Source organism: Apis florea, unplaced genomic scaffold, assembly GCF_048593485.1.
Source record: "Apis florea isolate Af1SG1 unplaced genomic scaffold, ASM4859348v1 contig_2897_pilon, whole genome shotgun sequence".
NCBI lineage: Eukaryota > Metazoa > Arthropoda > Insecta > Hymenoptera > Apidae > Apis > Apis florea.
This window is the reverse complement of record NW_028256665.1, coordinates 3856130-3879448: the sequence shown is the minus strand read 5'-3', so window position 1 is coordinate 3879448 and position 23319 is coordinate 3856130. Positions and strand designations below refer to the sequence as shown.

Genomic DNA, 23319 nt, shown 5'->3' with positions numbered 1-23319 from the left:
TCTGGAGAGCTTGTACGTGTCTCCATAAATGTTAATTAACAATGATTACGGTTCACCCCTCCTGTTTAACGTTGCCGGATACCAGCACGGTCTCTAGATGATATTGGCCCGGCTATGTGCCCGATGCTAGCCTCACCGCGACAAACGTGTGTAACAATGAAAAATAACACCGAAATACGGACCGTGCCAATTTCATTTATCATTCCCCTCCTTTTTTCACGCCCTCGTGTTTCGCTTTTCGATTGAAAATGCGATTCAAACTTGAATCAAAGATGCCAATCTTCGTTAGACAGACATCAGCAGACTTCTTCGTGTCATGAACAATTTAATTCGTAATTAATTGGAATTTTTCTGCGAATCATCGTGTAAAAAAAACTACAAAAATTCAACATTCCGAATTCACTTCCATCCTCCAGAGAAGATCGAATCCCTTTTACTTTCCTCGGGACACGAAACGCGTTAAATCGACCGAGAAGCTGTATTCCGCAATACAAACGTGTATATATATACACATATACCTTATGCAACGAGTCTAGATAGAAATCGATACGAGGGAGATACCGATCGAATAACCATTAGCGTTACTAGCAAAACTTCGATATCCGAGTAACGATATAAACACCGGGATAATCTGAAATCGGCGAAAGTGGTGTTACGAAATCAATTAGGAACGCGTTGCACGGCACGTGCAATCGTCCATACTATGCAGAAAACTCGGTGACTAATCTCGCACAATAACCTTCTTCCACGAAAATGAATAAAACGAGAGCGCTCTCTCGTCGAGGAAAGGAGTCGTGTTTCGCGAAACGAGCCGCTCGATTACGATCAGCCGGGTAAACCGAGAACGAGACGGGGAAAATAGGTGTTAAATACCGCATGTAACAGGTTTCTGCCGCGTTATCGAGAGTTGGAAAACGGTCTTCATCTTCGTTCTCGGGGAAAATAACCATATCTCGGTATAATCGAGACTGATTTCGCCGATATTGACGTATAATTTCTCCAAGACGTAATAACAACGCGTATCGATCGATATTGTTAACCCTTTCCAACCTTTTCCACGTGTATTTTTGCATTTTTTTTACTCATACGCATATCGATCTTGCCATCGTTGTTGAACACGGTCGTACTTTGTAATATCCGTTATAATCCGACTTTTATCTTATCAGGGCTCGAGAGTAATGTAAGTAGGTAGCGTTACACGTGTAGCTTTTATGAATTTTGATAGATATCTCCATTCTTCACATACAATGGTTTTGGAAACGAAGCGAGAGACGGAGAGTTTCAATCAATGCGGAATTCTTCCCGAGATAAAATTTCTCCTCCAATAAATATAAAATTTCAATTTCCGTGAGGAGAAAACAGGAGGAGAAATTGTTCTAAATTGTTCAAATTCGAAATTCGTGTGTGTAACACTTCCCTCCCTCTACTACTCTCGACCACCGTATTATGTCGAAATACGGTGTTTCCCGACTGTTTACGAAATTGGCGAACCGTGGCCATTAGTAATTACCAGTCGTCATCATTCGGGAAAGGAATATTTTCGGGGGAGCATTTCGAAATTTGCTGCAACTAATATCCAGAATCTCGGCCCTATAATTAGTCGACCCTTTGAGGTTTCAGACCCCCCCCCCAGTTTCGAGCATCGGGTGAGTACAGCGCGCGAGAATCGTGCCCGCCTCTTCTTTGCACAAAGTTCGGGGAACAAACGCCCGTGCGTTTCGAGAAACTTGCCTGCTTCTAAGAGAAACTGTTATCGATACATTCGAAATGCAACTCGGCTGGAATTCACTCGGCGAATTCGGAATTCCTCGTTTCCCTGTGATGTGACGTGGTTCCGTGTAAATATTCGATTCGAAGTTATTACAGTCAAGTTCTCCATTCGCGTTAATCTAAATTTCACGATTCGATTATTACGAATTTCAATGACGAGTTTCTATTATTGTTATCCGGGTATTAAATATATTTCGAACGCGTGTTCCTTCCTTTTGAGGAATTAATTTTAATTCTTTCAACACGGATGAAAATTGCGTAACGTTGTTGATTGTGCCATTGATAAAATAATGCTCTCTATTCCGGTGAGCCTAAACATAGTCTTCTGCGAACGCCTTGAATTGAGAGAAATCAGGACTCGTGTTTAGAAATAGATCGGTCTTCGAAACTAGAACTTTTCGATCGTGACTCAATATGCGACTTAACATCCGCACTCGACTTATGAAACCGACTGTGTTGTTGCAACTTGTCGTGATCTTTTATTATTATTGTTTTTTCCAACGATCTATACGAAACGAAATTTCGAAACAAAGCTCGATTAATTTCTTCCTTTTCAAAGTTTCAAAATTTTACTTCGACAAATTTCAAAATTGGGAAAAATTTGGTCGATCAATTTCGTACATTTTATTTCTATATTTTTCTCATCTTTCTCCTAGTTATCGAAACGACGGAAATAACAGGAAAATACGATCCGCGAGACCGTAAACGAGAATAATTTATACGTCGCCGTTTTCAACGCGAATTACTCGCTTCCAGGTAAAAGTATAACCCAAGGAAATTGCTCGTCGTTTCACGCCTGTATAATCTTAATCGCCCATCTCGAGAACACGAATGGAAATCGTCCCATTCTAAGTTTTCTAAATACCGCTATTCTCCGAATGAAAAGCAAGCTTTAATTATTTTTAATTATATTTATCCTCGCGCGTGATTCCATCCCGAACTAAACGAGTGTCCCAACTCGTGATCAATCGACAAAGATAAGAATCTTGTACTTTCGAACGAATAAAAATTATTTAATCTCGTAATAAATTTGATCGTTGATTGAAACAAAACGATTAAAATTTATTTTAAACGTATAAATATATGTATCGACGATAATCGTTTCACACGAAGCGGTATTAAAAGACGATTTAATTTGAATATACATCAGTTTAAACGATTAAAAATATATATATATGTATGCGCACCACTAGATTGTGCCCGCACGCGTGTACACACGAGCTATTATTAGCCAACCACCTGTGCGACCCGAGGCAATTGCTCTCGTACAATCGGCTTGCATATGCACCAACCAGACCCTCGAGAGCCTGTATCAAGTCGCAGCAGGAAGTATTCGCCAAGCTAATTATCTGTCGCTGTATATATTAAAAAAAAAATCCTCTTTCCAACGTGAATATAACCTCTTGGAACGAAGATTCTAGACCAGATTCTTTGAAATTATACTTCTTTCTTTGAGATTATGATCGATGTAAGAGATTGAAATTCTTGAAAATGAAAGAATCGTACATTTCGACAATTTTCCTAGGAATATCTTTGCTTTGTTTTATATGCTTTGGAACAGTAAAAGGGATTAAATTGATTCGTGAGAATTTCTTTTTTTTAGATCGTCGTTAATCCAAGAATTATTATATAATTCTTGGCAGACAACAGAAGTCGATGGAGCAAAGTTTATAAAGATCGAAACGATACTTTATCGATTCGCGCCGGTTTATTTATATCGGTTCGAGCTCGATGACACGAGAAAGAGAGAGAGAGAGATTCGTAATGAAGTTACCGCGACGGAACAGTCGTGAATGTCTCTCGAAAGGAAAATTTATCCGCGTGCAGTCTCGTTCCGAGTTAATGCAACCTGTTCCGTGGACCGGTGTCCATAAATTTTCTCGATTAATTCGAGAACGAATCCGGTCTCTGATGCCGCGATTAAAAAGCTTCGAACAACCAGGTCGGATCGGATCGAATCTGCAAAGAGATTTGCCACGGTGAGAATTAATTCGTAGAATTGTCGATCCAATTTTCAAAAAAATTATCGACCTATCTCATCAGGTAGACAGTATAAAAAGAATAGGATTGGCGGAATAATCGTAAATCCTTCCGATGAAGAAGGATCATGACAGAAAGTAAATTTTGAAATGTATGTACATTAATTTAGCGAAGTAAAATAAGCAAAATAAAATGCGAGAATAAAATTTAAGACGATCGATTTCGAGGCTATTTTCTTGTACATATATATATATATATATATATATATATACGTGTAAATAGAAAGTCGGATCCTTTGAAGTGGGGATGGTCATGAATCCCAGTCATGATAGGGACGTATCGTACACGTGTACCCTGCCCATGCGATTCGATTGATTAGCCTAATTACTCGTCGTTCTATCACTATTCCTGTCGCTAGCAACGCCGCGGGGAACGAGAATACATTGGCTCACCCTCCTGCCGAGTTTCACGTTTCGAATTTGCATCGAATCGCATGAAACGAACACTTGAACTCGTTTAAACAGCTCGTTTAAGACGATCGATTTTTTTCAATTACATTTTAACGAAACCCGTGTAATTTTCACGATGATTAAATATACGAATCTCGGAAACATCCTCCTTCCAAATATGATAATTCTCTGATCTTGATTCGTCTCGTTTTCAATCTCGATACTCTTTAATCTTTCGAAGAAGCGAGAAGTAGAAGATGAGAAGAAATAAAACAAAAAAGGCAACTAGTGGTCAAGGGAAAAAGGGGAAAAAGTCCTCCCTTTGGCGGGAGGAAAATATTCTCCACGCCAAACGATCGGAAAAACTGGAATGCAAGGAATAATTAGCACGCAGAGGAGCAGGGCCTCCTCCTAAATTTAATTATATCGAGTCCAATAATTGGAGCGATGGCGTACGTATGCAGGGCACGCGGGGAAATCGAGGCTCGTATCGTTTTCCACGTGAAATATGGCGGAGATGGCCGTGAGTGGCGGACTTCAAAGGACTCGGCATCCGAGCAAATCGGTTGTTTGTCGAAAACGATAGGCACGAGGGTGGAATACGCGGCAAACGTAATTTCGCTAATAAATGGCTAAATCACGGTGTTAACCATCGTGACGTGCATTCGAAACGCGAGAGGCGAAACTTTGTGCTCTGGAATACATCTTTTCGGAATGGATCGACTCTCTGCTTCTCTGCTTTTGGGGGAAAAATTTCGTTTATAAATCGGGAAATATTGGAAAATATTCAATGACGGATTAACAAGAAGATGAAATTGAAACTCGAATAGATATTTCTGAGAAAAGTTCATTCAGAAGGCGTGAATAATATAAAATACGCTTCTCGAAAATCGGAGAAAATTTCGAGACTTCGTTCCAAGAGGTTCCCAGTACCATAACCAAGGAGATAATTCCACCAACCTCGTAAAATTCAATACACGATATATTTAAGCTTCTATTTAGAATTCACGAAACGTGCTCCGATTCTACAACACCCACCACGCAAATAATTCTCCGCATAATTATACCTTTACATACCTCCTCTCCTTCCCCACGTATACGACACAATCGATAGAGAAATAAAGAAATGCCCACGAGTTGGCAGCATTAAAACCTAATTAAATACCAGCCAGCGATACGATCTGAAGCGATAAAAAATGCAAAAGTGGTTTAATTTCTTCGGCTTCGAAAAAAAAAAATGCAGCAACGCGGTTCGTTGGAACACGTTGGCCGATTCTATCAGGTGCGCCTTTTCGTTTGCAAAATAGCCACTCTTAGGACGAGATAATGGGACGAGAGATAACCGAGAATACCGAGTGTCGCAGTCACGAGATAACGTTTCACGGGTTTCAAGTAGCGCTCGCGAGTTTCGTGTTAACTGCGTCGATGAAATGCGCCGTTGCTATGTTGTATTTCTCGTAAAAAAAAAAAATTCCTTCTGGAAAGTTAATCGAGAAAGTTTGAAGAAGAAAGAATTAATTTAAATAAGATAAGTTTGCCCGTGGAATTTAATCGATATCGCTAACTTTGAGCATATATATATGTATAATCTCACTGGCGGTTTCGAAAGAATGATTTATTAACGATATTTTTATATCGTTAAATAGAGCATAGTCTGGAAGTGATATATGCAAACGGATGTTACGTGTATTGCGTGGAAATTGCGGTCCGACTTCCTGTATAGGTTCAAGGAGAACGGAAATGAGATAGCGTCGAGGAAACGAGATTTTCCCTTGTTTTTTAAAAAAGCGCTTTTTTTAATCGCCTGTTTAAAATTCAGCACTACTAACTCTGGCCTAAATGAATATCAAACAGAAGGAAAATTGTTAAAAAAACATTTTAATTCTTAAGTTTTAATTTTCACTATTGCAACTCTGAATACGATAATATAATTTACATTACGATGAATATTGATCCTCGTTCATTTTACACTGCTATTTCTCGAAACGATCCAACGATAATTTAACAATTTTTATCGATTCGAAAAAAAACTAAATACACTTTCATCCCCGAGGATGTAATTATATCCAATTAACGACGATATATCCAAATAACACGGTTGGGTCCTTCGATCAATTAAAATCCACCGGTCCAAGGGAACGCATTTGCCAAGTTTTTCCCACGAAGCAATCGTATTATATTCATTAATTAACGCCTAACGTATGCGCGTATAATCACGAGGGTTTAATCACGAGTTATCACAAATCCTTAATTAAGAGTCCATTATGGAGTCGGTCGATAATTCGCAGTTTAATCCGCCAAACTATTTTTCTCGAGAAGATCAAAGAGCAAGGGAACATCAAAGAGGTTATTCGAAAGTGTGCCTTAGAAGGGTGTGCTTTCGTTGCGAACCCCTGAGCCGTGAGATTTCCACGATTTTTTTTTTTTTTTTTCTTCTTCTTTTCCTCCCACTGGGAATTCCACGAATACCGCCACGTTTCGCCAATTTTTCACCCTCTACGATGTCTCCACGCAGAGTTCGAGAAGATATATACACAGTGGAACGATTATCTTCCGAAACTATAGTCGCTGCTTCGATCGTACGATATTTTGGCCTTCAAAATCTTCCAAACGTTGAATTTTGTTCAAGAAGTTTGTTGAAAGTAGTAAAATACGACGAATTGAGAAATTGATAAACGGATCGAAGCTATTATTAGAGTCGCAAGATCGAAACAAAAATCCTTTCAAATTCATATTCTCTCTCCACAAATTCAAATAATCGGCGTTCCATTCTACCTTAATTTCCTTTTACATTTCCTCGACAAACGAGTTTCTGTAACAAACTACTACTACTACCGTACCGTATTACACAATGAGATTTTATTCCAAGGCATTTAAGAAATTATTCTTCAACCGGTGAATCCTTCAAACTGCCCACGAAGAAACAATTCGCGATTGTTTTTTCGTCCCTGGTCTGTTAATTAACCTTGCGGTGCTTAACGGGACAAAGGCGACGGTCCTCGCGGCACAATATCGTCGCGAAAAACATCGTTAGACGATATTAAAGGAAACCGGCCGACGAGAAACCGGCTAATTGCAATAACAATGGGACTCTAGACTTTGAAGAACTTTCTCTCCTCCCGGCTGACCGTGTTCTGAACCTCGAGGGGCTTCTAATTACCGAGTACACGCGTACCTGCCCCATTCATAAATTCGCTTGCCATTCATATGGAGACTCCCAAACACGTTCGACCGATCTCTTCGATGAACGAGTGTCGTGACTCGAATTTCGAATCGCTCAACTTGATCGTATATTCCTTAAGTTTAAAATAAGAGCCTAAAAAGTCTAAACGATCGAAGATGTATCGAAATGTTCCTTGACGATCGAATATGCTTCGAATTTTATTCCCCTTCTCTTTGTTCTCTGTCAATTGTTCGGAAAAAATCTGTATTCTAAGAGCGGGAAAAAAGGATTACTCATGAAAAGTTTAATACTCGTCGATCGAGTTATTTTATTCGATTTATAACGAAAACGATTATTCTTCCAACGATACGATATCCTCCTGTTGTGTGTGTGTGTCGAGTAGCTTTGACGTCGAAGTAGACAATTACAGTTAGTCAAGGGACCACCTTTGACACGGGGATGCAATCGCATCGACAGCGATTATCGTTCCCGTCGTTCAAGCTACGCTTTCTCCAATAAAAGATACAATAGAGCGTGTCCATCATGCGAAGAAAATTCGTCAAAATTTCCGAGGGTTACGCCGCGCGCCCTTCCTTTCCACGAGTCCAATTTCCACCGTATTGTTAATCCCTCTATTGAATACAGCAAGGAAGTGCATCGAAATCAATAAAAGAAATAATACTCTTTTATATTTCTTTTGGCGAGAATATTATTCGGAATTGGAAAGTCTTGCCAAGATTACGAATAATTGGAATAATTTCAATTTCGTGTGAAAGTGGAAAGAAGAAGCGAGTGAGAAAAAGAAGAAAAGAAACAAGCCAAAAGAAATCGGAAATATACGAAACAAATAACGATTCGTGCTACATCTTTATGTAGGCACTTAAGTCCTTGTGCTCTCTCTTTTCGTGCCTCCTCCGGGCCTTTTAAAATCTTATATCTTTCGCGATAACGACGGATGAGTCGGTAGAAAATCCCTTCGATTAATGATCCCGGAGATAACCCACCGTTAAGGTCAACGTCACGCCAGTTATCGTCTTATCGAGGATCCTGGTCATTCGAATATCTCTATGAGGGTGAAAATTTGTCCCTAAAAAGTGTTACTCGAAACATTTTGCATCGCCGACATTTAATATTCTTTCCTTTTTTTTTTTTTTCCTGAAATTTATTGAATGATAAAAAGAAAGATCCAGTCAAAGTAAAGAAAAACTATGATTTTCCGTAGAACTCGAACAACCGATATATCTTAAAGCAATCTCTCTTATCGAGGATACTTCGAAATATGAATTTTTCCCTAGAAACGAGACAATTATTTCGCGCAATGGATCGTCACAAACGAACGAAAATAATTCTTCGAAAGAAAAGAGACGAGGCGTTCCTCTTTCCAACGAGTTCGACTCTGCTAAAGATTCTCTTTGATTCCTCGCTACCTTTCTCGTTTCTTCGACACCTTTTACTCGAGGAACCGGATAAAAGTCACGTCACACCTTCATCACACGGTTTCAGAGAACGGCGTTAGGTGTATTTTACCTTGGCGCATTTTTCTCGTTAAGGCCATCGAGGAAACAAAGGGGCGAGAAAAGTTGCAACGGCAATCAGTCGCGTCGTTTCCTCTCTTTTCGTTCCATCGAGAGGGAAAGAGAAAGGAAAAAGAGAGAAAGAAACATCTCGAGTGGTTGGGAAAAAACTTTTGTACCTCGATCGCGCCAATTTTATCCCGGATTCTCTCTCGAATCGATCCCATCTAATTATCCCGGATATCCCGTTAATTTCGTTTCACGTCCATGTTTGCAACTTTGTCCAACTTTTCGAGTAACGGCAAACTGGATGGAACGAGCTCCTCCTCCCTCGTTCGAGAAAGAAAAATCACTGGTTCCGATTCGTTGTTTTAAATGCGAGAATACGTGAAGGATTAAACGTCGAAATTACGTGAGTATCCGTATTTTTGAACCATTGGTTCACATCGACGAGAGTGTTTCCAATCTCGAGATACTATTCTTATTTTTCCCCCCGAAAAATAAAACGACTTTATGACGCTCTTAATCCCACTCGAGTTTTACGATAAGATTTAAATCGATGGTAAAGCGAGCTCAAAAATTTTCACACGCGATCCACACATCGAGCTAGATCCTTCTTCGATTAACAAACTAATTAAATTGTTCAATAAAAAAAAAAAAAAAAAAAAGAAATTGGTGATGTATAAAACCGTATTCGTTGAATATGATAATCGAAAATTACGTTCCTCCAATGGAGAAAATTTAGATAACGGATAAACGAAAGGATCGAGAAAATTTCACTTTTACGCATCCACTTTGAAAGAATATGTTAATTAAACGCGATCAAAGAGCGGGACTAATTGAATCGTACGCGGCGCAAAAAGTTTCGAGACGGAAATTAGCATAAATTAGAAGAAGGGCTGTTAAATCTTTCTCATCATCCTTAAAAAAAGCTCGATCGACCGATTCGGAATTTAGAATGTGAAACGCGAATCGTCAAATTTTTTATCGTCTCCACGGGAGAAAAGATTTTATTGTTATTGAACCTCTCTCCTGTTTTTTCCTTCCAATATTTACTTTACGACCCGTTTCAGTTTATTTAATTTCGAGAAAATGTTTTCGCGAAAAATGATAATCTCTGCTCCGCGGAGATGGAAAGCTGCATTTAGGAAATTAAACTCTTCTATTAATGTAATAATTTCTCTCTTCCCTTCTCTTCCGTTCTCTGCGTATCTCTCGATCGGATATATATACATCGAATATTTATCGTGCAAGGGAGAATTGTTTTATGTTTGTGCATATGAAATATTGTTCCTTTTAAATGAATCCTGTTAAATTTTCGTCTCATATTTATACGAATCAGACGAATGAGAAGACGAGTGAATAGATTTTTTAACGAGAGATTTTTAAAATTTAGTCGTGCGACTTTGTAGCACTAATTCAGACGACAAAGTCTTTTTAATTTCTTGGTAATTTTCGCTTAATAAAATTCTAATGCAATACGTTTGAAAATTTGTTAAAATAACGATAACAAATTCTTAATTGATATGATGCAATATTTTCCAGATACGATAAGTGTGCATTATAACAATTCTAAATAATTTTTTATGTGTGAATTATCGATAGAGGGCCATCTTCGCTTTCTCGAATTCGCACAGAAAAATGGTAACAGCTGTTCGTTCGACAATGGGCTATAAACGCGGCGAAATTTCACTTGCGCAACTAAGGAACGTGTCGTGGCGTACGAACAATCTAACCACTGTCCCCGTGATTTATAACGTTCCCACTCGATGAATAGGGCCTTAATCAACTCTCCTGCCGCGATTAATTATTATTCGTAACAGACGCGCGCAAATCTAGTCGACCACGAACACTGCTCGATAAGCATTTCAAGGTATATAACGCTCCAACCAATTATTCATTCCTCGTGCGACCTTGTTTTAAACCTTATTTCCAACTTTAAACTTTTTCACGTTTCCTTTCCTTTTCCTTTTACAACGAATTTGCGTGTAATTATTTATTTACTGCTCGTTTCATTTGCCACGAATTTCGTTTTACGAAAAATTGTAACTGGATGCCACAATTTCCGAAAACGATCGAAACGAATTTATCTTACACGCGATTAATCGCGAGAGAAAAATAAATGTTTAAAACAAATTGGCTCGAGATAGAGGCGCTGCGATGCAACGGGGATTACTCGGTATAATCTCGCTCATCTTGGCGAGAGTTCGTCGGAACTCGGATTAAGGGCGGTAATTGCGAAACATAATATGAAAGTAAACCGAAAGTATTCCGGGTACACGAATTTCGCTTCGCTATTTTATTCCTATATTTTATTACTCTTTTATCCCGACACTGGGCCGCCCGTAATTAAAATTAATTCGCCCGGCCCGTGGAAAAAAACCTTCGAATATAATTCCGGATGTCGGGGGGAACCGCGTAAAAGAAAAAAAAAAAAAAAAAATAAAATCTCTTAATCTCATCCTCGCGATGTACTCGTTTTTCCATCGTAAACGAACGGAATATTGCATGGAATTTTCTTTTTCTGTTATTCGATTATTATCGCGATAGCGATTTTTTTTTCTAACGAATCGAACAGGATGATTCATAAATTTGTGTCTATAGACTTGAACAGGCGAATCTATATTTTAAGAGTTTCTGAATCTCTACGAGTGATTTCATCTCGTCGAGTATGGATGACTGATTATTTTGATCGATATAATGATATACGTGACAAACCGTGAATTTCAAAAAATAATAATACGACGATGATATTCGTTTTTTCCAAGTGTGGGCATGTATTTATGAATCATTTTACCACAAAAAAATTATCCCAAGAAGAACCAAATTAATTTCGCATTCGTGCGTAAATTTAACTCAAATTAAATAGCAATCGTGGACGTGAAGTAATAATCGCGAATAATCATCGCGAAAAAATGAGGGTCCTTTTAAAACAGGATCCATAGGTGGAACTTGATATAAACGCTGTTGGACGCCTCTAAACATGCCGAAATTAAATTTTTCGTCCCACCACCCTCTTAATTAAGAGCCACCCTCGTTATTGGCATCAAACGAAATTGCGCGTTCTTTGTCAGTGAGAGAAAGGGAGGATGATATCTCGGCCTAATGCGTTCCCCCTCCTAATTTCTTCATCCTTGCGCCAATAAATGAAATAATAAAATTTCCAAGTTAACGCGATTCTCCTTCGCCTCTCCTCCTTTAAGTTTACGCGGGATGGTTGATTAATCGTATGCAAATGAGCCACGGTCACAGAGGAACAAGTTCAATACGTGTAACGCAGACTACCTCAAAGGTCGAAAAAACGAGCATCGAAAGGGTATTTAATCACACTTTCAACCGTATCTAAAGCTGTTTTTCCGCATTACCTAACGCGAATATCAATGGCGTAAAGAAGTGACGACTACACTTGTTGTGAATCGTTTCTAGGCGGCTGGATCGCAGCATCTATCAAGCGTTATATTACGAGGAAGGCGAATACTGTTTGGATTCTAAATTATTGCATTAGACTACCAGTTTCAATCGTCTATCGTAGAATTATAAAATTTTCTTTCCCCCTGTTTCGTTCCTTTAAAAATCAAACTTCTTAGAATGAAGAGGGCTATTTCAAACAATCAAATTCCAATCCTTCGCGAAATTTTACACGTTTCATCCCTTCGCCATAAATTGCAATCCTTACACCGGTTCGAATGTTAATGCAACGGTGTTGAACCGATCAGCTCGGCCGATTGAAACGCGAGAGAAGACTGGTGGTAGGACGGAACGAATTCGCGAATACGGTTTTATTTTCGGGCCAGAATTGGCCCTAAACGGCGTGAAACGAACGAGCGGGCGCGGACAAAGGGTTGAGTGGTTAGAATTACCGACGACGAAAACGCGACACGCCGCGAAACGTCGTTAATTTGGGAATAATCGTCGCGTATCGACGCGAGCACCGGCCTGTCGCTCGCTCCAATTTAATATGGAAATCCCTCTACACCCTCTATCGAGAAAATCAATTACGTCTAATGAATACAACATGAAGGGTTAAAGGGTTCGACAGGAATCTGCGCCAACTTTTCCGAGAGACGCTCGAGAAAATAAGGGGTGGAAATTTCGAATCCGCGATTCCGACATCATTCGATTAAACGTGACTACTTTGCCAATGAGCACACTTTTGGAACTTGGACACTTCAAGTAATGGCTGATTAAATGGAATTTCGATGCGATTTTTAGCCTTTAAATCGCGCGGAAAACCCTCCATTTCGAATTGAAAATTCCTCTACGAATTCCCTTACTTCTTCAAGAAACCATCGATTGAATCCTAAAGTTACTTGTGAACGCTTGTGACGCGAGTATTGTCTATGGATATTCTTCCAAAAATAAAAACGCGAAAAAGCTTCTCGATATTTTTGCGCTCGATACGAATGTTGCCATTAGCATGCGCAACCGTTTTGGATTACGTTACGTTTCCACGATTGTTTTTTTTTTTTTTTTTTGTAGTCAAAAGTCAATATCCAACACGCGAAACTCTTTTCGACTTTTGACGCGAATGAAAATCGTAAACGAGAGAGAGAAAAAAATATATATGAAAAGACAGTTTATATTTCTACGTGAAAATTTTTCATCAAAAGTGTAGGAATCAAAGGGTAGAAAAGAAAAATTGGAAATTTAATGAACATGCCAACGTGCATAACGCAACGTAATATTTATAATTATCGCGCGTTGTCACTCGGGAAAATAAATAAGGACGGGAAATATTTCAATTGAACGGTTAACGAGCTACGAGTTATTTCATTATAGTTACGTCTAATGAATACAACATGAAGGGTTTAAGGGTTTGAGTCGGGACAAAAATCAGCGTACATTTCAACCCTGTGGAAAACGCGGTTAACCGAATTCACGGTCGAGTGGGTCGAAGAAATACGATTTGTCAAACGGCGTCCCCATTAAAGAAACGTCGACACGACGCGTCAATTAAAGATTGCAACTACACGGTTCAACCCTTTCATCGCGCGTAATAGACTTTAAAAGTTTAAAACGAATTATTGGAATTACAACAAAGGTAATATTGTTATCGCGTATCTGCATATTTTAACCTAACCTAATTACTTTCACGATATCTAAATATATAACCTCCTCTCCTAGATTTGCATAATTCAGATTCAATAAATAATTCTTCTTGTATCTAATAATATTCTAAATATACTGAAATTTTATCCAAAAACTATCGATCTTAAAATTTCTGTGACTACACGAAAAAAAAAAACGAGCTTAACAATCTAATTAATCACGTTTGAATCACGAATAAAATTCTATTTCTATTTCCCCAACTCCCCAATTATACCAAAAAAAAAAAAAAAAAAAAAGAAAAAAAACGTAGTGAAAAATCGAAGAACGATAAAAAAAAAGTATCTCCGAAGAAACGTTCTTCACGTTTCTCAAAACTCTTGAAATATTCGTCCTCGAATAAGCGAAGCGACAAAAGTCCCTCAAACAATCCTCCATTTATTTCGAGCTGGGGATTTAACACGTTACACGCGCGGAACCGAACCCGAACCGTAGCTCGACCGGTTTCTATTTATCCAACCGAGGTTCTCCCGTCTTTCTTTCGTTTGCCCAAAAAAAAAAAAAAGAGAGAGAGAGAAAAAAAGGGTTAAATACAGTGGTGGCTTTACCAACTACGAGCCCGCTCTCCCTGTAATTCACTCGAGCACAAGCCGAGTCGTGTAAATACTCGGTTCTAAGCAAACAGGTGAGCGTGCAAGTTGAACGACCGACGGGGAGGGGGAAAAAAAAGAAACGAAGAGAGGAATCGAATCGACTTACCTTCGCTGGGTCAGACTTCTCGGGCTCGTCGTTGAACGTCTGCGAGCCACGGGACATGGTGTTCCTACGGGGTGTCGTGGTGCCATCCTGCGAGGGGCGGACGAACTCGATTCTGCCACCCTCGACCACGATGTTAGGGGCGGGTGGAAAATTCTCTGCGTTACCGAGCGGGTCGCAGTAGCCCAGGAGCCCGGCTTTCTCCCCGTAAAGGGGGTGGATTTGTCTGCAACAGTCGGTAAGGATGCATTATCGTCACGAGGGTTGGAATTACAGATGGAGTCTCGTGTCTCGAATCGAGGGGAATTTTTTTTCTTCTGAAGGGTTTACAGAAGTTTTTTATTTAGTTTTATATACACAATTGAAAATGTAAAGGATTCATATTTATCGATGATACTTTCTAATAATTTCGAGCAGAAGGCTTTTAAAAAATTGAAAGGATTGATGAATCGTTTTAACGCGATGAATCGTCGAGTGACCGAGCAAGCAATTCGAACGAGATATTGTAAATTTTGCAGGGAGGAGGAGGGGGGGGGGATGTGTAATAATTTCGTGGCGATCTCGAATTCATTACGCGCCGCTTCAACGAGGTGAAAAGCAACGGTTCAATCGGGACGTTTATCGATGAAACGCGAAGCAATGAAATTAAAAAGTGACTCGGGTTTAATCGGTTCGTCAACGATGAATTCTTTTCCATTATATTTCCCGATCAAATTTTCACCATTTAATATCTCCCCTGGCCTATTCTCGTGGAAGACTACAAACGAGTCGTGAAAAGAATATTTGAACATTTGATATTTAAGTCAGAAAATTTAATAAAATAAATTTATGCCCAAGTTTGAAACTTATTGAAATTCATTCGCGAAATGAAAATGAAACGAATCGTTCGTTTTGGAATCTCTAATAGAAATTGGAGAATATTTATCCAAACGATTCAATACACGTTTTGTTCGCCAAGTTAAAACGTGAAGAATATAGAAAATAATAAAAATAGTATTAAATATTGACATTAAATATTAATTAAATTAAATAAGTACTTTACAAATTATGCATGAATAAAATTATTGAATCTAATTTAAACCAGTCTATCTAAATCGTTATATCCTACGTATCTCCTATTTCAACTACCCTATTACATTTACCTATTACAAAAAAAAAAAAAAAAAAGAAGAAAAATCCAACGATATCCGAAACTTTGCGTACAGACACGTGTTTAAATTAATTAATAAAAACGACGTTAAAAAATATGGTGGCCATAGAACTTCCATTGCACATCGCTGGAAGGGTTTCTTGATGCGGTCGCGACGGATTAAAACCACCGTGTTGGCTGGCCGATGAGGTAAAAACGAAAGGGAGGAAAATTACGTTATACCGCTAGTTGAATTTTCACGGCAGACGCTCCCGGCACGCCATCATCAAGACAAAAAAAAAAAAGAAAAAAAGGGGGGCGATGCGTACGCGATTCCAACTTTTTCCAACCCTTTTGTAACGCGAGACCAACGCGTGCAAAAATGTTTCGCGACGTCACCTCGCACGATATACGCTGCTGAATTAACGCGTAATACCTTTTTCTTGCGAGCCAATGTGTTCCATTAACAACGCGTTTCGTAATATTTTTTAACCGGTTTTTGTGCTCGCGTGTCAATGAACTCGTTTATTCCCGTCGTTTGTCTCGTGGAATGGCGTAAGAGTGTTAACATTATTGCGAATCATAGAGATGATTGGTTGGAGAAATGATACTCGTTCGATTTGAAAAATTTTTCTACGGAGATTACGTACGATCTTTGTCGAGAAGAATAATGATTGATATAAAAATCAGAATGAATTTAATGGAAATAATAAAATTGAGAGAGTGGCGGTATTATTTAATTTCAAATGGTATAAAAGATTTTTCTTATTTACGATGAGTGGAACATATTTAAAAAAGTTTGATCAAAAAGACTGGGAAACTACGAAAATTAAATTTATCAGATTGTATTGTTTCGTAACGGGTTAATTAGGATTATCGAAGTTAAGTCATATTTTTAATCAGGTTAAGTGTGCCACTTCGTGCACTTCTCGTATCGAGGTCAAGCGAGGCCCTGCCCTAAGAGTTACGTAACTGATACTTCACGGTATTGACACGGTTGGACAAAAGTTTGAAGTTGTGAATATTTAACGAGTCATCAAATAAAGTGTGTATTTTTATTGTTTTCTTGTTCAGAGTCGAGTCCATTCTGCACACTTTTCTCTTTTTTTCTTCAATATAAACAACTATCTATTATGTGAATACTAATTATCCAGATTACTTTACAACGTATATAAAAATAATTATAATAAATTCGTACTTTTCCTAAAATATCGAATAACCTTCTTGAGAATTAGAATTCAACTATTCAACTACGAAATATTCTGATATCACTTAACGCATTAAGAGCCTTTTATACGGAGCGGATTTCAATGTAAAAAGAGGTTGTTAGGCAATCGGAAAAGTGGCCAACTTAACCGAACAACTTAAACGCTGACAAAGCCATTTCGTTGATTATTCGTTCAAGCTAGATACGACCGATTATGCGAAGAGTGCATTTACGTATCAACGACAGTAATCTCGCGAGAGTTCAGCTTTGATGGAATTACAAAGTGTTCCTCCATTAATGGAGCATCGATTTTCACGTGCTTATCGATTGCTTTTGTATAGAAATTTATGTCTGATCGAGGCGTTCTATCAATCTCGATAATAATAATAATTGACAAGTTGCTATCCTAACGTCATAGCTTTGATATTAGTTAAAATATAACGCCGATCGATATTTACCCGTTATATTTTTCAAGAAGAATAAATTCAATTGATCGAATTTCACGTTTTTTAAATAATTTTTTAATGGAATTGTGAGATTAATAATTATGCAATTCTAAAAAAAAAAAACAGATCAGACTGTGGTTCAACGTAATACGATTAAATTGTAATTTTGTGGAGGAAAGAGCACGAAATTCGACTTATTCTTCGACAATTGTGATTCATATTTTAGAGAGAGAAAATCAATTCACTATGCAAGTCCAAATTATTTCGATAAAAAAAAAAAAATAAATGAATGAAATAATCCAAAAGATAGCGAAAATTGTCTAAACTCTTCAACTAAACTATATGACATTTGACGAAATTATTTTACAATTGACCTACTTCCATAAGAATTAACGAACGCAAATAGCACGATAAGATATGCGAACAATGTAACCACGTGAAACGATCTCATAAAAATTTCGAAGAGAATTTCGAAAGTTCTACTTGTGCACGTATAATTTCCGTATAAATTCGTATATAAAATATGGTTGTATTATCGATCAAAATATAATGCAAAATATCTATCATATTTCTAAATATCTATCATCTAATATTTAATTTTTTATAAAAGAAAGTGTTCATCTAAAAAAAAAAATTTATGAATTTTTCTAAATAATTCAATTTCTCAAATAAATTCCTAAATTTGTTAATAATCCTAATTATATCCTCAAAACAAATTCTTATTTATTCTTTCCTTTTTTTTTTTTTAGAAATAAGATATTGAAAAAATCAGAAAAATATTTTAATTGGACGATGGAACGAGTTGCTCACTAATTATAAGAGTATCCTCTTTACAATCTTGTCTTTTTCACATTTTTCATCGTGGAATTTTCCTTTTCTTTCTTTTTTTACTCTCCTTTTTCCCCCGCCTCCCCCTCTCATGCTCATTGACAAAGTGAAACACACACCAGTGAGAAAAAAAAAAAAAGAAAAAAACGAAAAGGGCGAGAAAACAAAGGAAAGCTATACGGATACTCGATGGTAAGTGGTTTAGATGGGGTTGAATCTCTTTCTTTCTCTCTCTCACTTTCATCAGGTGGCGAACAAGTGTTCACTCTGGGGGTTCGATTCTGTCGTAGAGCCAAGGGCTTGAAATATCACGTGTCGATGAGAAAATAAAATAGCATAGTTTCAATGTGTACAACGAATGGTTTATTGTGTTGCCAGGCTTATTGAACACGTCAAGCCTTTGTCAAGGGGTGAATCTCCCGATGGATACGGGGATGAAACGAGCGGTGCACATTAAAAATAGAATTTCCCGAGCATATCCCAGAAACTACGCTTTACTAACAATTCGAATATATGGATACGATAAAATTATATAACCAAAAAGAACCCGGTTTTTGATTAATTAAATTAATACGATTATAAAATTTCTATGTTCGATATAATGAAAGTATTCGATTGAATTTTATACATTCGGTGGAATTATGATGTATAATATTAACATATGATGATACATAAGTTGAATACATAATGAATTAATGTGAAAAATTCTATGATTAATATCGCAATCTAAATCATGCTCTTTGAAAATTATCATGCACAATTAGGCATAAAATATTTAATTACATAATACATGTAAGACAGACCACATAACATTATTTAATAATAATATTAAAAATTGTAATAGAAAGAAAAAAAGAAAATCAAATATCTTAACGCTAAAAATGCTTTATAAATAGTAAAATTTATGATAAAAAATATTTTAATCGATTCATTTAAAAGAGAATAATTTAATTGATCATATTACTTATGATCCATCTTGCGTATCCTGGAATATCATCTCGATTTATACGCATTACAGCATCCTTATAATATAGGACGAAGCCTTTCAAGAAGATGAACAGTCTCGACCGTGAGAAACAAAGTCTCTTTCGACTATACCCGACCGAGTTTTCCAATTAACTCGTGTTTATTACTCGAGAAATCGGAGTCGAGGTTTTTCATTCGCTCCCAAAGGGCGAGAAAAGGTTATAACCACAAAGTAGCTTACCTGGGTGATGGTATGGGGCGAGGCTTATCAAGTGCCAGATCCGAGCTCAAAGGCGAATCAGGACCGCGGACGCTGGAAGCCCTGGACAAAAATAATTATTGTTAGTTGGATTGTCATTTGGAATAATATATAAAAAGCGATATATTTCAAGTTTGTATTTATAATCCTCAATAATCAATGAATATTATGTATGCTACGTTCCACAGGATATTCAAAACCAACTACTATATCTGTATTAACATACATGTATAAAGCATATACAAAAAATTTTAAAATAAATTTTAAAATAACTTGATAAATAAGAAAAATCTACACAATCAGACAATTACATATTTACAATGTACTGATTTATAAAAAATAGCGTTCCTTATTGTAAAAGACATAATTCTAACCTACTATGTTACTAATGTTACTATACCTTTGAACAATACACAAATTTTCTGAATAATCTTATGACAATTTTCTTATTATTTATTTAATCAGATGATCAATATATAACATGCCTAATAAACTATTAATAGAATTATAAATGTGAAAAATGTGAATTCTAACCTTCATTTAACTGCATATACTATATATCATATCGTCATATTGTTTTTATGTATTTCGCAACAATTACTTCATTACGAATACGACGAAGTCAAAAATTTATTACACAATGCATTCCTAATACACTAAGTAACTTATTTACGCAAAAAAAGCAAAAATTTTTCACAACTGACATATTACTGTAACTTCCACCATATTGAAACTATTTTATACGCATTAGATCGACGCATGCCTACAACCACGAAAATGGGCGCCAAAATTACGCATTACGCAAGCGCACTAAAATTTTTGCATGTGCGCAAGCGCCCTAAAACTGTACACTTACCATACGTATATTTCGAAAGATTTATAGATCGATATCGTAATTAATGATTACTTATAATTGAAAAATTATATGTTAAAAAATATTATAAAAAGAAATTTCGATTCTTAAAATCAATACCATAGAATAATCCTGTATAAAAAAAAATCGATTAATACAATCGATTTATACGAATACGAAGTGTCATTCGAATCTACATTCCGAAAAAATACTAGATGAAATTATATAATTAATACAATTTTTAACGTTAGTGATACATGATAAAATAACGATTGATACATAATAATATATCGTGCAAAGAAATATCAATCAACTTACGAATGAAATGCCTGCCTAATGTACAATGTCTTCGAACGCTATAGGAGATCTTTGTCAATTTTACGATAATTTTCTCATTACCGATTTTCTAACGACCGAATAATTAATATGCAACGCCTAACAAAATATAAGTCGATTTATGAATATGGAAAATGCAACACTAACCTTCAATGTCTATTCCCACGACGTGCGAAATTTTATTATTTTCACGTATTACGCAATAATTATACCGTTATCGGATTTCACGGGATCCATACACGATGTCTAATTAATATATTAATTAATCTACGTACACGAAAGAACAATAATTTCTTCACGACAAACACTTCACTCTCACTTCCGCCATATTGAAACTACTTTATACGAAATAGATGGACGCATGCGTATAACCGCGAAATTGGGCGCCAAATTTACGCACTACGCAAGCGCACTATAATTTTTACATTTGCGCAAGCGTGCTAGAATTCTATGTTCACCTACCATACGTATATTTCGAAAGATTTATAGATCGATATCGTAATTAATGATTACTTATAATTGAAAAATTATATGTTAAAAAATATTATAAAAAGAAATTTCGATTCCTAAAATCAATACCATAGAATAATCCTGCATAAAAAAAAATCGATTAATACAATCGATTTATACGAATACGAAGTATCATTCGAATCTACATTCCGAAAAAATACTAGACGAAATTATACAATTAATACAATTTTTAACGTTAATGATAATTACACGATAAAATAACGATTGATACATAATAATATATCGTGCAAAGAAATATCAATCAACTTACGAATGAAATGCCTGCCTAATGTACAATGTCTTCGAACGCTATAGGAGATCTTTGTGAATTTTACGATAATTTTCTCATTACCGATTTTCTAACGACGGAATAATTAATATGCAACGCCTAACAAAATATAAGTCGATTTATGAATATGGAAAATGCAACACTAACCTTCAATGTCTATTCCCACGACGTGCGAAATTTTATTATTTTCACGTATTACGCAATAATTATACCGTTATCGGATTTCACGGGATCCATACACGATGTCTAATTAATATATTAATTAATCTACGTACACGAAAGAACAATAATTTCTTCACGACAAACACTTCACTCTCACTTCCGCCATATTGAAACTACTTTATACGAATTAGATGAACGCATGCGTATAACCGTGAAATTGGGCGCCAAAATTACGCATTACGCAAGCGCATTATAATTTTTACATTTGCGCAAGCGTGCTAAAATTCTATGGTCACCTACCATACGTATATTTCGAAAGATTTATAGATCGATATCGTAATTAATGACTATTTATAATTGAAAAATTATTTCTTAAAAAATATTATAAAAAGAAATTTCGATTCCTAAAATCAATACCATAGAATAATCCTGCATAAAAAAAAATCGATTAATACAATCGATTTATACGAATACGAAGTATCATTCGAATCTACATTCCGAAAAAATACTAGACGAAATTATACAATTAATACAATTTTTAACGTTAATGATAATTACACGATAAAATAACGATTGATACATAATAATATATCGTGCAAAGAAATATCAATCAACTTACGAATGAAATGCCTGCCTAATGTACAATGTCTTCGAACGCTATAGGAGATCTTTGTCAATTTTACGATAATTTTCTCATTACCGATTTTCTAACGACGGAATAATTAATATGCAACGCCTAACAAAATATAAGTCGATTTATGAATATGGAAAATGCAACACTAACCTTCAATGTCTATTCCCACGACGTGCGAAATTTTATTATTTTCACGTATTACGCAATAATTATACCGTTATCGGATTTCACGGGATCCATACACGATGTCTAATTAATATATTAATTAATCTACGTACACGAAAGAACAATAATTTCTTCACGACAAACACTTCACTCTCACTTCCGCCATATTGAAACTACTTTATACGAATTAGATGAACGCATGCGTATAACCGCGAAATTGGGCGCCAAATTTACGCACTACGCAAGCGCACTATAATTTTTACATTTGCGCAAGCGTGCTAGAATTCTATGTTCACCTACCATACGTATATTTCGAAAGATTTATAGATCGATATCGTAATTAATGACTATTTATAATTGAAAAATTATTTCTTAAAAAATATTATAAAAAGAAATTTCGATTCCTAAAATCAATACTATAGAATAATCCTACATAAAAAAAAATCGATTAATACAATCGATTTATACGAATACGAAGTGTCATTCGAATCTACATTCCGAAAAAATACTAGACGAAATTATATAATTAATACAATTTTTAACGTTAATGATAATTACATGATAAAATAACGATTGATACTTCATAATATATCGTGCAAAGAAATATCAATCAACTTACGAATGAAATGCCTGCCTAATGTACAATGTCTTCGAACGCTATAGGAGATCTTTGTCAATTTTACGATAATTTTCTCATTACCGATTTTCTAACGACGGAATAATTAATATGCAACGCCTAACAAAATATAAGTCGATTTATGAATATGGAAAATGCAACACTAACCTTCAATGTCTATTCCCACGACGTGCGAAATTTTATTATTTTCACGTATTACGCAATAATTATACCGTTATCG

At 36.3% G+C, this 23319-nt stretch overlaps 1 protein-coding gene across 7 annotated transcripts in view; it reads right to left on the bottom strand.

Annotated features, from left to right (window-relative positions):
- Positions 1 to 23319, bottom strand: part of LOC100871671 (uncharacterized) — a 264058-nt gene that overhangs the window by 137475 nt on the left and 103264 nt on the right. For 4 of the 7 annotated variants that reach the window (XR_015291880.1, XM_086907490.1, XM_086907493.1 and 1 more), the window contains 2 exons: positions 19496 to 19576; positions 14682 to 14904 (listed from right to left, as the gene is read on the bottom strand). Coding sequence is in view for 6 of the 7 variants with exons in the window: in XM_086907490.1 (XP_086763616.1) it covers positions 14682 to 14904; positions 19496 to 19576 (304 nt within the window). In the remaining variant the exon portion in view is untranslated. Of the gene's footprint in view, positions 1 to 14681; positions 14905 to 19495; positions 19577 to 20047; positions 20174 to 20849; positions 21045 to 23319 lie in introns of those variants that run through there. The other 3 variants (XM_086907494.1, XM_086907495.1, XM_086907492.1) reach the window with 3 other exon arrangements.